At 34.9% G+C, this 15,154-nt stretch overlaps 1 protein-coding gene across 1 annotated transcript in view; it reads right to left on the reverse strand.

Moving 5' to 3' along the window:
- Nucleotides 1–15,154, reverse strand: part of CCDC150 (coiled-coil domain containing 150) — a 94,114-nt gene that overhangs the window by 66,243 nt on the left and 12,717 nt on the right. The window contains exons 5-10 of the mRNA XM_061149097.1: nucleotides 15,045–15,113; nucleotides 8,587–8,703; nucleotides 7,253–7,382; nucleotides 4,441–4,484; nucleotides 2,552–2,644; nucleotides 249–356 (exon numbers count right to left, since the gene is read on the reverse strand). Of these exons, the coding sequence (XP_061005080.1) occupies nucleotides 249–356; nucleotides 2,552–2,644; nucleotides 4,441–4,484; nucleotides 7,253–7,382; nucleotides 8,587–8,703; nucleotides 15,045–15,113 (561 nt within the window). The remainder of the gene's footprint in view (nucleotides 1–248; nucleotides 357–2,551; nucleotides 2,645–4,440; nucleotides 4,485–7,252; nucleotides 7,383–8,586; nucleotides 8,704–15,044; nucleotides 15,114–15,154) is intronic.

Here is a 15,154-nt window from a genome sequence, read left to right on the forward strand (position 1 = left end):
ATCATACATATCCATAATTACCTTCAATGTAAATGGATTAAATGCACTAACCAAAGGACACTGGGTGGAAGAAAACATGTGCATATAACTCTGCTTGACTCCCCCAAATTGTATGTAATTATTTTATATTATTAGGTTAATCATGTTTCCATTATGGCTTGCAATTATAACTACATTTTTTGTCTGGCTATTGATTATGGAAACTAATAAGCATCTTTCACTATTGTGAAAAAAATAAAAATGAGTACCTGCAGAATGGCTTGGTGGTCAGCAATGATTCTGGTATTTTCCATTTTAACAGTCTGAAGCATGTTGCTCAATTCTGAACACTTTCTGGTCAGTTGGTCATTCAAAATCTAAGACAACATATATAGCAAATCACAGATCTCTCCAATAAATAATTCTTTTTACTTATGCATCATTATTTTTAACAATTACATAGTATTTCATGGTTATTATTTCACCATATATGTGAACTTTATTTAACCCAATGGATATTTAATTATAAAATACTTTCAAATATTTGGAATCACCATCCTAAATAATTCTAAATTAAAAGGAGAAATTTGTTGATTTGGTAGAACAACTGAAGCATTTGGCAGTTTACCAATCTTCTGTTCTTTTGCATTTTGTATGCTGGTCAATCGGAGCAAGATATCTACAGAATGGGATTTACAATGTAGATGCATGGCCAATGTTATACAAATCCATTCCCAAAATTGGATGATGAGTTTTTAAAATTGTTTAGCCGGTAACATAAAATAGCTAAGCTCCTTCATCACCAATTACAGTATTCAAAAAAGCAAAATACAGATGACTGTACCATTTCACAGGATTAATCTTCCAAAATGAAATAGAAGTCTTTTGTGCAACACATCTATTAAACATGTAATTAGTTTATAATTCTTTTGTCATTTTGGTATTTTTTAATTTGTATTCCTGTGGAAAATATTTATCTTAATTCTCAGTTATTTTTGTAAAGTATATTTGGTAAGGATCTTATGTTTTAATATACAAGTTCGTTCGTTAAGGATTGGGCAAATAACTGGAGAATTAATAAAACCCTCAAAAATTAGTAACAAGAAAGGAGAGATAGATGAAGGACTATGTGGAGAGGATAATAAGTAGTATGTATAGCAAAGTAGACAGAAATACACTAAGGAACATTTTAAAGTTATACCCAGACGTACAAACTATTCATTGAGTAACACTTGAGAGGTGAGACAGAGAAGAAGTCTTACTCTTTGAAAAGAAATAGCTAATTTTCTTTAGAGTTAGATTGCTGGGCTCAAATTCCAACTGTGTCACATATTAGTTATATTATTAAACCTCTCTGCATATCAGCTTTCTTTCCTTTAAAGTGAGAAAAATAATAGTTTCTATAGTAGAGCTACTGAGAGGACGACAGTTTGTTGGTAACATAGTATACAGTATGGGGTTGGTGAATCTTAACTATCATTTACAGTAAGAATAGTAGCAGAGAGCTGGAGCATAAAAAAGGCTAAGCACCTAAGAACTGATGCTTTTAAACTGCGGTTCTGAAGAAGACTCTTGACAGTGCATTGGACAGCAAGATCAAACCAGTCAATCCTAAATTTTAGGAAACCAGCCCTGAATAGTCACTGGAAGGACTGATGCTGAAGCTGAAGCTCCAAGATTGTGGCCACCTGATGCAAAGAGCCCACTCATTGGAAAAGACCCTGATGCTGGGAAAGATTGAGGGCAGGAGAAAAAGGGGATGCCAGAGGATGAGATGGCTGGATGGCATCACTGACTCAACGGACATGAGTTTGAGCAAATTTCCGGAGACAGCGAAGGACAGGGAAGCCTGGGGTGCTGCAATCCATGGGGTCACAAAGAGTCAGAGATGACTTTGTGACTGAACACATTAGTAGTTATTGTTGTCACTATTTTATGAAAGAACACATTTTGTATTTTCTTTATCATACAGAGCATAGCGACACTATGATCCTAACACTGAAACATCAAGTTGTACTAACAAAGAGTTCTTTCAGTTGATCAACACTGTTTCATCGGGCCCTATAAGAAACAACATGGTTTCCTGTGTTGGTGGTGACTCCTCTCCATACACATGCATATGCACAAAACATTGGCTGAACGTGGGGACCACCACCCCACATTAAATGATCCATACACCTTCAGTATCAGCAATTACTTATTAGCTTCTTACTGTGCTTTGACAAAGAAGACACAACGAAAGAATAAGACACAGCCCTTGGCATGAACTGCTTAGAAGTTCAATGGGGGAAATAAAAGGTATATATTTAATGAGTAAATTAGTCAGCACACAAGTATAGACTAGTGTATGATGTAACAGTGTATCTCAGATACCTATGTATCATAGGAATTTAGAGAATTCCTAAATGGGAATTGGGAGTTAACTTGATGATGCTTCATAAATGAAACAAATCTTAAGGAAATAAAAATTTTAGATGATGGCAATGGTATGAATTTATGTAACCAGGATTATTCTTGGTTACTTAATTGAACAAAATTAATGTCTAAACATTAGAGAAATGGGAAGATTTACCTGTGCTTTTTCTGATGCTTCATGAAGAGATACTATTTCAGACCTCAAATATGCATTTCCTTCATGTTCCTTATTGAAAGACATCTGTATATTCTATAGAGGAAAAAATAATTTCTCATTTTCTTTGTGTAAGAGTTATTACATATACCTCTATCAAAATACCCGTTCTGTACTATGGCCAGTACCAGTTCAAGTTCTAATGATATACATAGAAAAGGACTTTTTAAAATTTTGGTATCTTCAACTCCCAAACTTCTGCTTATAAGTTATCAAAAAGATTTACTAAAAATATTTTCTGTACATCTGTGTCTCTTTTTCTGTTTTGCAAATAAATGAAAAAATAAATAAATAAAAAATGCGTATATTAAAAATATTTTCATACTGGGATTCCAATTAGAAAGAATTTGCCTAGAAATCTGAATTAGAAAAAACAAACCTTGGTATTCATCTAGTATTCATATGTCAAGAAAACTATAGTAAGATGAAATATTTGTTAGTTTAATTACATACACATTTCTTCCTAGTAGCAGTAACATCTTATTATTTCAAAGAAACAGATGCAAGGATCTTTTCAAATTATAAGTAGGGGAAGATATTTTCATCAAGGGATACCTGTGGAGCAGAAGAAAGTGCTTTCATTCTGTGAAAAAAAATGTTCCCTTTAAGATGAGGGAAGGTGATAGAGATGTGAGTTGTGGGGTGGTTTACCTAACCAGTACTTAAGTCAAATGGGGATGAACAAAGTCTAAGTCCTCTTCCTTCACTTTTCTAGTTTTCCACAAGAAGCATCAAGAAAAGTAAACATCATATAACATCTACACCATGAGACTGATTTAGAAATATTTTAAGATATAAAAGTAGTAACATTTCTTTTATTTTTATTGTAGTAAAATACACATAACAAAATTTATCATTTTAATCACTTTTAGAATCTTTTTAATGAAATGTCTTTTTTAAATTGAAGTATAGTTGATTTACAATATTGTTAGTTTTAGTGATTCAGTTACATATAAATGTTATATATGTTATATATTTATTCAGTTATATATAAATGTTATATATTCAGTTATATAAAAATGTTTATATTAACATTCTATATTACATATATAATGGTTAATTATATATAGAAATGTTATTTCTATATATAATTCTATATATAACATTCTATACTATATGTATTATATGTTACTAAATATTATATATATTAATACATTATATATACATAATATATATTTTATATTATGTTAATATATATTCTGCATATGTGCATAATATATTATATAAACATATGTATATATAAGGTATATATATTATGTATACAATAATATATACATATTAATAAGAATATATATAATAATATAAACATTCTTTTTCAGATTATTTTCCTTTATAGGGGGAAGGGTGGGGAGGGATAAATTAGGAGGTTGGGATTAACATAAAATAACAACCAAAAATGACCTACTATATACATAGCACAGGGAACTATACTCATTTTTACCATTTTAAAGTGTACAGTTCACTTTAAAATATTTACGTATTAAGTTTGTTTAGTTCAGCAGTATTAAGTACATACATTCATGATGTTGAGCAGCCATCAACAAAAATAGTTTTATAGTTTCTGGTCTTACATTTAGATCTTTAATCCATTTTGAGTCTATTTTTGTGTATGGTGTTAGAAAGTGTTCTAGTTTCATTCTTTTACAAGGGGTTGAAATAATTTATTTCGTAATATCCAGTTGATAACAGTTCTGGATATAAACTCATATACACTGAAACTTTTAATAAAGATTTTAGAAGAATCAGAAGGACTCTAAACCAGCATGAATGAGGAAATATTACTTAATGAAGAGATGAAAGAAAACCTCTGTACTCTAAATCTCTAAACTTACTTTATTTTCTTCAACCAACTTGGAAATGATGTCGTCTCTAGAAACTAAAGACAAAAAGTTCACATAACTAAGATGTTAATAACTTACAACTACATTGAAATCACATGGTATTTTTTCTCCTGAGAAATTTTCACTTAAAAAAAAAAAAGATTTTTAGTCTGTATTTTGCAGAAATAAGCAGAACGCCAGTATTTCGATCATGTTTTTATAGACTTGAAACTAAATCATGGAAAACTAGTCCACAGTCACATGCAATGGTAAATGAGGTCACATTTTACTCAATACATAGATAATGATGAGTTTCTGAGGGATTTCAAGCTGGAGAAGCAAATGGACAAAGCTGTTTGTTAGATTACTTTGACAAAGGCTCCATAAAGACAGGGAGATCAGTTTAGTAGCTGTTGCAGTAACCAGAGTGTAAAACAATGAAAGCTGGCTCTAAAGTAATGACAATGGGAATGCAGAAGAATAAGCAGAAGACTGTCAGGATTTGCTGACTGACCAACTGAAGTGAAGGCAACAGGTGAGTCCATAAAATCATCTAGGGTGCAGCCCTGGACAGTCGAGTGGATGGTGGATCCAACTAAACAGAGAATTCAGGGCAAGGAGCAGGTTGGGGAGATACAATGAGTAAGAATAACTCCAACACTTATGCTTTCATCATGTGTTTGGAGGTATTTGCAAGGTCTCTAAATATAGATGATTAGTTGGCAGTAAGATACTATCTGGAACTCAGGAGGATGATTTGAGGTGGGGGGTGGGATTTGAAACCACTCAGAGAGTCTGTATATATAGTGAAAAGAAAACCAAAGACAAAAATAGGGGAACAGTTTGGCATTTCCTTCTCTAGGAGATCTTCCTGACCCAGGGATGGAACCCGAGTCTCCTCATTAGCAGTCAGATTCTTTACCACCGAGCCACCAGGGAAGCCCTTGATATACTAGTAGCCAAAAGATGTAAACTCTTCAGAGATTAATATTTGGCTTCACAGAAAATTCATAAAGATCTATTAGTTTTGTCACTTAAGTATTTAAAGCCAGAAAAATTATAAAACACATAAAAATTCACATTTACGATATACTCAGGAAAAGTATACTTCTTGAAAATGAGTCCAAGACTTATTTTAAATAAACTCTAATTTAACATATGTGAAGGATCAAAAAGGTAAACTATATGATCTATCTTGGAAATTCCACTAGTCAAAGAAAGAATCAAAGGGGAAAATTTATTCTATTTAGGAAAACAATGTAATCACTTTAGTGTGTGTGTATTCATGCACACACATATATATACATGTTTATTGCTAATAATAAAAAGGTACATTTTAAACTTCATTGAAGCAAATATCTAAAGGCATTCCTTTTACTAATCTAGTTATAATAACTATCAATATTTGTACTTTTAAATAATAAAATTGCATGCGTGTAAAGCATATATTATTCAATATGAAGCATATAGTTGGTATTGAGACAGGTCTCCTTTTCTTTATGTTAGCTTGAATTACTGTTGTTCTAATCTTAATGTTTTTAATGGTCTTTCATATATTCTTTAAAAATTCAAAAGGAAAGCATTAATCTATCAAGAAAGAAACATTTTTAAAAAATCACTTAATCAGAAGGACAACTAATAATAACAGAAAGATCCCAGCTTTTCTATTTATTGGGGGCCCTTTGATATACATCTTTTTATTCTTCTGTAGAATGAGGTTTATTTTATCTTTCTCACAAGTTTGCTGTAAGGCTCAAATGGGATACTGTCATAGTATCATAAAATGTAATGTGTGTTTTTTTAAGTATGCAATCATAGGAAGACAGAAACTTATCCTGGGGTACTATCAGTGAGAATTTCACAGAACAATTCACTACTTGACAATTATATGAAAAGAGTACCTTCTGCTAAAAGCAGCAAGTAAAACCATTAAATGGATTACTCTTTGCTTTATTTTTTTTTTTTTATTTCATTTCTCTTTTCAGTATTCCCCACCCTCATTACAGCCACACTGTAGAAGCCGCACTGATAAGAACATTGGGTTTGGAGTTAGAAGATCCAGTTTAGGCCTCACTTCACTATTTATTCATCCTGTAACTCTGGAAAGTATAGGTAGTTTTGTGTGTTACCCGAGATAATTTTTGTAAAAGCCCTATTTAAACCATGAAGTGTTACTCACTTGTGAGGCACTACACTGGAACTGATTTCTACAGTGAGATCTATTTGAAAACTGCCTTTATAATTATGTATTAACAAACAGCAGTCTGATAAGGATGTTGGATTGGAAGAAACATGTCTCCAAGTACCCTGGGATCAAGTCTAGACACTTCCATTTTCTAGCTTTGTCATCTTTAAGGACTCTTAAAAAAAAAATGTTAAACGAGTTAATCTAAGCTCTGTCTATAGTACCTTACAACCATCCATTTCTACAAATATAAGTTAACCAAAATAGACTGATAACCTGAAGAATGGAGAGTCTGACATGATAAATGGTTAGAATGAGTAACTCAGCAAGGATTAATGGCCTCATTTCTTTATTAGCACTCTATAACCCAACATTCAATCTAGATTTATAGAACCCAAAAGTCCCAAGTCCACAATTAAATAAACTTGGTAAAAATCTAAATAATTAGTTTAAAATCAAGAGGGTCAAATTCTAGTTTTTTCCCCTCAGTGCCATGGATAGAAAGAAGGTCAGCAATTTTTTACATTCTGTGGGAATACCAGTATCACTGGCCACTACGAGAATTTAGAATCTTGAAAGCTTTTGCATAAAATCTCAACAAACTAACAGAAGTGTAGTTTCCAGCATCTATTTTCATACCGAGGTCAGACTTGAGCTGTGAGGAAGCTGTCTCCAACGCTCCTTTCTGCTGCTGCTCCTGGGCCAGTAGTTCTTGGGTGGCCTGAATAGAACTGCGTAGGGCAATGCAGTTCTCCTGCAAAATGTGCACCTGAAATTGTGCAAAAAAAAATTCCTTTTAAGCTATCTTACAGCACATGTGTAAAGCCGATTTTCTGAGTTACTGGAGGAAGAAGCAGAGTTTGTATGCTGAAGATCTCAGCAGAGTACAGTGTCCTACAGTGGGGCCACCCAGGAGATGTCCGCGCACCCAACACAGCAGGCACCAGCTCAGGACCAAGTGCTGGGCGCTCGAAACGTGGCCAGGGTGAGGAACTGAGCCTTTAATTTTATTTAATTTTAACTAATTTAAATTTAAATAACCACATGTGGCTAATGGCCTCTATATTGGCAGTATAAATTATAGCAATAACGGATCATTTGCAAATTCCTTAAGTAGAATCCTTTTAATAATTCCACTGTTAGGAATCATTTAAATCAATTAAATAATAAAATCAATTAAAATAATAAACATTACATTATAGGTATCAGGATTTGAAGCTACTAACTGCCTTGGGTGCTTGCAATTTAGAATCTTATGTGAGTGAGTGAACTTGAGTGACACGCTCAGTCATGTCTGACTCTTCGAGATCCCATGGACTGGAGCCTGCCAGGCTCCTGTCTCTGGAATTCTCCAGGCAAGAATACTGGAGTGGGTGGCTATTCCCTTCTCCAAGGAATCTTTCCAAATCAAACCTGGGTCTCTGGCACTGAAGGCAGATTCTTTACAATCTGAACCATACATATAGGTACTTCAAATAACAACTTTTGGAGGCAAAAATATTATGCTAAAATAAATAACGAGAACTGAAAACAGCAATGTAAACACGTTCCTGATTACTTGACTTACTGGTATTCTTTGCTTCAAATGTCAGATCAGTTTAATTATTCTTTTCTTGTACATATAATACAAGACCAGGGAAATACCTTCCAAAATCACAGAGTTTGCGGTAGGGGGAATGATTCCCTCCTAGGAGCTAAGAGTTCACCTCTATAAACCCTGACACATAATAACTTCTTTGTCCTTTGCTTCCCCATTCATAAAGTAAGAGTATTGGAGTGAATGTCATCAGAGTCCTTATTTTGGACTAGAATTTTTAAAATCATAGTAAGAATATTAATAGAGGATTGCTAAAGAAAAGAATTTAATAAATCTAGAGGAAATTAGCAAAACTATAGGTTTATAGCCAAAAACACTGGCTTTTCCCTTTTGGTTTCACTTCCCCAACATAAACAAGGAGAGAAAATCTCACTACCTGTTTCCGTTCCACCTCCACTGTTGATTCCATTTCTTGTATTCTGAGTAGCAAGGCTGATCCAGATTTCTCAAGAGATTCCCTGAGGTGCCTCTCCTGGGACAGCTGTCTCCTTAGCTACAGAGTAACACTGCAGTTAGGTGAGACCAAGGGAACTTTGCAGCAGTTTAGCAAAGATCAAAGTCACCATGAAAAGTTTACAGACATACCATCTCACCCCTATTCTTTGCAAGTTTATGACTACCCAAAAACATGTTTTTGTTTCTCCCTAATGGTTAACTTTCTAAGAAATGCAGAGTCAAATTTGTTACCCTCACCTTCCTACTATGTAAATCTGTTTTCCAAACTGCAGTCAAGACTTGTCTGTAAGTTTACAAGAAGCATTAGAAAAGGGGGGCAAAAAAGAACACAAAGAAAATATTGGAGCTCACAGCAAGTAGCAAGTCCTGCTTCATAGAACGTCCCTGGGCTGCTGCTGCTGTGTGAGATAGGTCGGAAGTTTGAAAAACACGAATATGTCTTAGTGTATGTATTTTCTGTATTTAGTTTTTTTTTTGGCCCCACTCCGCGCCCCCAGAGCCAGCAGCGAGCGCAGGAGGAGCCTGTATTTAGTTTAACTGTTTTTCTATACTTTGATTTCTTCATCTATATATGTGTGTGTGTATATATATATATTTTATCCCGTAATATTATACACATTTCTCTGAAAGCTGTTTTAATTATGCATTGGATTTTTTTGTGTCAGAATTTAAAGATCAGAACAAATAATGAAGTAGTTGCTAAGTAGCAGACAAAAATAACATTCAAGAATTTGGGTACACTGACCTTATTTCTATCCATAAATGACTATGAGTCAGATAAAGATACAAAGACGGTTAAGTTTTTTTTCCTCCTTCTTTCCAATTTAAATGGAAACTGAAGGTGGCACTAGTGGTCAAGAACCCACCTGCCAACGCAGGAGACACAGGAGAACCCGGGTCAGCCCCTGGGTGGGGAAGGTCCCCGGGAGGAGGGCGTGGCAACCCACACCAGTGAGCTTGCCTGGAGAATCTCCATGGACAGAGGAGCCTGGGGGCTACAGTCCACGGGGTCGCAAGCAGTCAGACACCACTGAAGCAACAGAGCATGTATGCATTCCTTTTATAAACTTATATTAAACTGAAAGAAATTCTATTTTTAAACTCCAGTGAAGACAACTTGAGTATATTTTATAATCCTTTTCTACATTGTACATACATAATTTATATGTGTCTTCTTGAAGGATGGTGTATTCTACAGTTTTTAAAAAGTTTTTCAAAGTGAAAAAGATGAAAAGTATGTTGACATGAAACTGTTACAAGATAGACTGTTTTGGAAATGTTCTATGGTTTTCTTAACCCTACACCTAATCCTGAACATCTGGACATTTCCAGTGTCTTGCTATTCCATACTGCTCTGCTGAACATGATTGTGAACAAAGCTTTCACTGAATTTCTCATTATTTCTTTGAGATAAATCCTACAAAAGGAATTACTAGGTTAAAAGTATAAACACTATTTTATTTTAGACTTTTCATACATTTTGTAATTATTCTTCCAATCTTACTTTCTTATTAGTATTTGAATAAATGTCATCAGCACTAGAGATTATCACATTTTTAAATCTTTGCTAATCTAATAAATAAAAAGCAATATCTTAATATTTTTTTCATTTCTTTGGTTCCGAGTAAGACTAAAATTTTCCAATATGGTTATTAGTTCTTCACATATTTTCTGAACTGTTCTTATCCTCTGCCCACTGATTTTGAGATATTCATTTAAAGTTCTTTAAAAGGTACGATTATTAACTGTCTAATTTCATTATGTTTTCTTTGTTTTTTTTTACATGTATAAGATTTTAATTTTTATATAGTCAAACTAACTGAGCTTTTAATTTTTAATAATCCAGTTCCTTCAAGTTTCAAAATTCCTTTCTTAACCAATGATCAGTTAAATATTAGTTTTATTTAAGAATGAGTCATAGTTTTTGCTTTTGGCTGTACTTTTCAGGTTCTATTTCAGTATCACATTACAACCACTTTATGATTTAAGAGAAGCATCGCACACTCTTCTAAGCTCTACCTCAAACTATACAGTATAATTTGCTCAAGATACAATTTATGTGCCTTACAAAAGGAATCTTTATTTGATAATTATACTACTGAGATACTCATTCCTAAAGCTTTATTAAGGGCAATCAGTTAATCTATTTCATGTTTATCAGAATCAGATTTTATATATATATTTATCTCTTAGAAAGGATACACACTGCATTTACTCTATTCCTTGTATAGCTCTGTTATGGGTTGAACTGTATCTCCCCAAAATTCATATGTTGAAGCCATAACCCCAGTATCTCAAAATACGACCATAAATGGAGATAAAGCCTTTGAAGGGTCATTTCAGTAACGAGGTCACTGAGGGGGGCCTAATCCAACGTGACTGGTGTCTTTATAAGAGGAAATGTGTACTCAGAGACGCCAGGGATGTGTGCACAGAAAACAGACCACGTGAGGACACAGAGAAAAAGGCAGCCGTCTGCAGCCCAGGGAGAAAGGACTCAAGAGAAAACCAAGCTGCTGCTATCTTCATCCTGGACCTGCTGCCTCCAGAGCAGTGAGACAAAGACTTCCACGGCTTAAGCCTAGCGTGTGGCAGTGTGTGGCAGCCCCGGCAGAACACACGCTCCTTGTGCCACATGCCCCAGGACGTTTCTGCTGGACTCACACAGTCCTTCTTCAGGTCCTCAGCGAGCTCAACGAAAACAAGATTTTACCACAGCACCAAATGAAGACTTTTCCAATAAAAAACAACGCTAAGTGGCAACCCAATGGAGAAAGGATAGTTTTTTCAACAGATTGGTGCTGGATCAACTGGACATACACAAACTCATACAAAGAATCTAGACACAGGCCTTACACCTTTCACAAAAGTAGCAATTCAAAACCTAAACGTAAAATGCAAAGCTATACAACTTCTAAAAGATAATGCTGCAGAAAAATCTAGGTGACTATGGGTTTGGCAATATTTTTTAAAAAATATTTTAGATATAATTACCAAAAGTATAATCCACGAAAAAAGTGGCAAGTTGAACTTATTAAAATGAAAAGCTTCTGCTCTGCAAGAGACACTGTTAAAAGAAAAGACAAACTATGGATTGGGAGAAAATATTTGTAAAACACATATGGATAAAGGACTGGTATACAAAATATAAAAGGAAGTCCTAAGACTCAACACTAAGATTAAAAAAAAAAAAAGGTCCAGCTGCAAAATGGGGAAATGATCTAAGACACCTCACCAAATAAGATAAACAGATGGCAAATAAACATATGAAAAGATGCTGAATATCACATCATCAGGGAACTGAAAATTAAGACAAAATACCACTATACATACAGCTATTAGAATGGCAACAACTCGAATCACGGACTACCCCAAACGCTGGTGAGGATGTGGGACAACAGGAACTCTCATCCATCGCTGGTGGAAGCGCACCACGGTACAGTCACGGCAGGGCAGGCTGGCAGTTTCTTAGACATCTAAACACAAGCTTACCGTATGATCCATCAATCACGCTCCCAGGTATTTATCCAAACGAGTTACAAACATGTCCAAAAAACAAAAAAAGACCCGCACATGAATGTTTACAGCAGTTTTATTCATGATTGCTAAATTTGGAAGGAACCAAGACATCCTTCAGTAGGTGGGTGGATAAACTTTGGTACATCCAGACAACTGATTATTCTTCAGTGATAAAAATAAATGATCAAACGATGAAAAGACATGGAGAATTTAAATGCATATGCTAAATAAGTGAAAGAAGGCAGTCCAAAAAGGCAACATATTGTACGACTCCAACTACAGAGACAGTGAAAAGATCGGTAGTTGCCAGGTGCTTGGGAAAAAGGGGGTGGTAGTGATGAGTGTGTAAAGCAGAGGGTATTTTTAGGGCAGTGAAGTGAAACTCTTTTGTATACTGTAATCAATTAAAAAATGAAACAATCTAAACTGTGGACTTAGTAATAATGTATCAATTCTGGTTCATAATCAAATATAACAAATCAAAGGCACCAGACTAATACAAAATGTTAATAATAGCAGAAACTCTGGGGGTGGGGAGAAAGGGTATATGGGAACTCTGCTTATGTGCAATTTTTCTAAAAACTTAAAACTGCTCAAAAAAGTCTATTAAAATATCCAAAGTATTTTTTTAAATGTGAAACAATATATTCCAGCAATGAACAATAATGCTTTTGTCAGTAATTACTGGTAAATAAAGCACTTCACATAAGAAATGTTCCAGATATAGCTACACTTACCACCTTAAGCACACTAAAATTTATAATTTTTAAAATAGTATATCTGTTTTGTAGAACAGAATATTTTTTTTTTTAATTAGTTGGAGGCTAATTACTTCACAACATTTCAGTGGGTTTTGTCATACATTGATATGAATCAGCCATGGATTTACACATATTCCCCATCCCGATCCCCCCTCCCACCTCCCTCTCCACCCGATGCCTCTGGGTCTTCCCAGTGCACCAGGCCGGAGCACTTGTCTCATGCATCCCACCTGGGCTGGTGATCTGTTTCACCATAGATAGTATACATGCTGTTCTTTTGAAATATCCCACCCTCACCTTCTCCCACAGAGTTCAACAGTCTGTTCTGTATTTCTGTGTCTCTTTTTCTGTTCTGCATATAGGGTTATCGTTACCATCTTTCTAAATTCCATATATATGTGTTAGTATGCTGTAATGGTCTTTATCTTTCTGGCTTACTTCACTCTGTATAAGGGGCTCCAGCTTCATCCATCTCATTAGGACTGGTTCAAATGAATTCTTTTTAATGGCTGAGTAATATTCCATGGTGTATATGTACCACAGCTTCCTTATCCATTCATCTGCTGATGGGCATCTAGGTTGCTTCCATGTCCTGGCTATTATAAACAGTGCTGCGATGAACATTGGGGTGCACGTGTCTCTTTCAGATCTGGTTTCCTCAGTGTGTATGCCCAGAAGTGGGATTGCTGGGTCATATGGCAATTCTATTTCCAGTTTTTTAAGACAGCTCCACACTGTTTTCCATAGCGGCTGTACTAGTTTGCATTCCCACCAACAGTGTAAGAGGGTTCCCTTTTCTCCACACCCTCTCCAGCATTTATTGCTTGTAGACTCTTGGATAGCAGCCATCCTGACTGGCGTGTAATGGTACCTCACTGTGGTTTTGATTTGCATTTCTCTAATAATGAGTGATGTTGAGCATCTTTTCATGTGTTTGTTAGCCATCTGTATGTCTTCTTTGGAGAAATGTCTGTTTAGTTCTTTGGCCCATTTTTTGATTGGGTCATTTATTTTTCTGGAATTGAGCTGCAGGAGTTGCTTGTATATTTTTGAGATTAATCCTTTGTCTGTTTCTTCATTTGCTATTATTTTCTCCCAATCTGAGGGCTGTCTTTTCACCTTGCTTATAGTTTCCTTTGTAGTGCAAAAGCTTTTAAGTTTCATTAGGTCCCATTTGTTCAGTTTTGCTTTTATTTCCAATATTCTGGGAGGTGGGTCATAGAGGATCTTGCTGTGATTTATGTCGGCGAGTGTTTTGCCTATGTTCTCCTCTAGGAGTTTTATAGTTTCTGGTCTTACATTTAGATCTTTAATCCATTTTGAGTTTATTTTTGTGTATGGTGTTAGAAAGTTTTCTAGTTTCATTCTTTTACAAGTGGTTGACCAGTTTTCCCAGCACCACTTGTTAAAGAGGTTGTCTTTTTTCCATTGTATATCCTTGCCTTCTTTGTCAAAGATAAGGTGTCCATAGGTTCGTGGATTTATCTCTGGGCTTTCTATTCTGTAGAACAGAATATTTTAAATATAATTTGATCCTTTTGATTTGGATTAATGTCAATTATTCTGTCAGGGAATACTGAGGTTTTTAGGACACTGTCAGGGTATATTGAGTTAGTAATTCTGACTCTTCTCACTGTTTTCAGCTGCAAATTTTTAGTCCAACAACTTTTAGTAGCCACCTACTTCATAATTCCAATCTGTTATCTACTTAAATAGAGGCTGAAATGAAAGTTATAAGGTAAAATTAGATGAGCAGACTTATTAAAAGCTTTTTATTTTAAACATTAAGTTGATGTAAAAGGTCTTTGTGTGAAGGGGTCCCCTAACTCTAGTGGACGGGCAACCACGCGAGTTCCATGGTTACTGTTTCCCTCCCGACTCAGAGTGCTTATTTTTTCAGTTTTATGGCATTATTGAGGTGAAAGGAAGTCTTAATGTCATATAAACGCAGGTATAACTTCAAGCAGCATATTCTAAAAACCTTCCTGAGAGTCACATTTTCTTCTTCAGTGGTTTCCTCTCACTCTATTCACTTTCTTGGCATCCCCCTCTACAATTCCAGTGCCCCCTCCACCCGCTCAGCATCCTTTTACCTTACCTCTTGAATTTTAAGGTTCATTTTACGTTTTGTGGTCTTCAGTTCCTCTTCAATAATAGCTGCATTCTTCTAAAAATAGAAGTAGAAAAGGTTCTAAAATCTGATAGGAA

This window comes from Dama dama, chromosome 8 (genome assembly GCF_033118175.1).
Source record: "Dama dama isolate Ldn47 chromosome 8, ASM3311817v1, whole genome shotgun sequence".
In the NCBI taxonomy this organism is placed as follows: domain Eukaryota; kingdom Metazoa; phylum Chordata; class Mammalia; order Artiodactyla; family Cervidae; genus Dama; species Dama dama.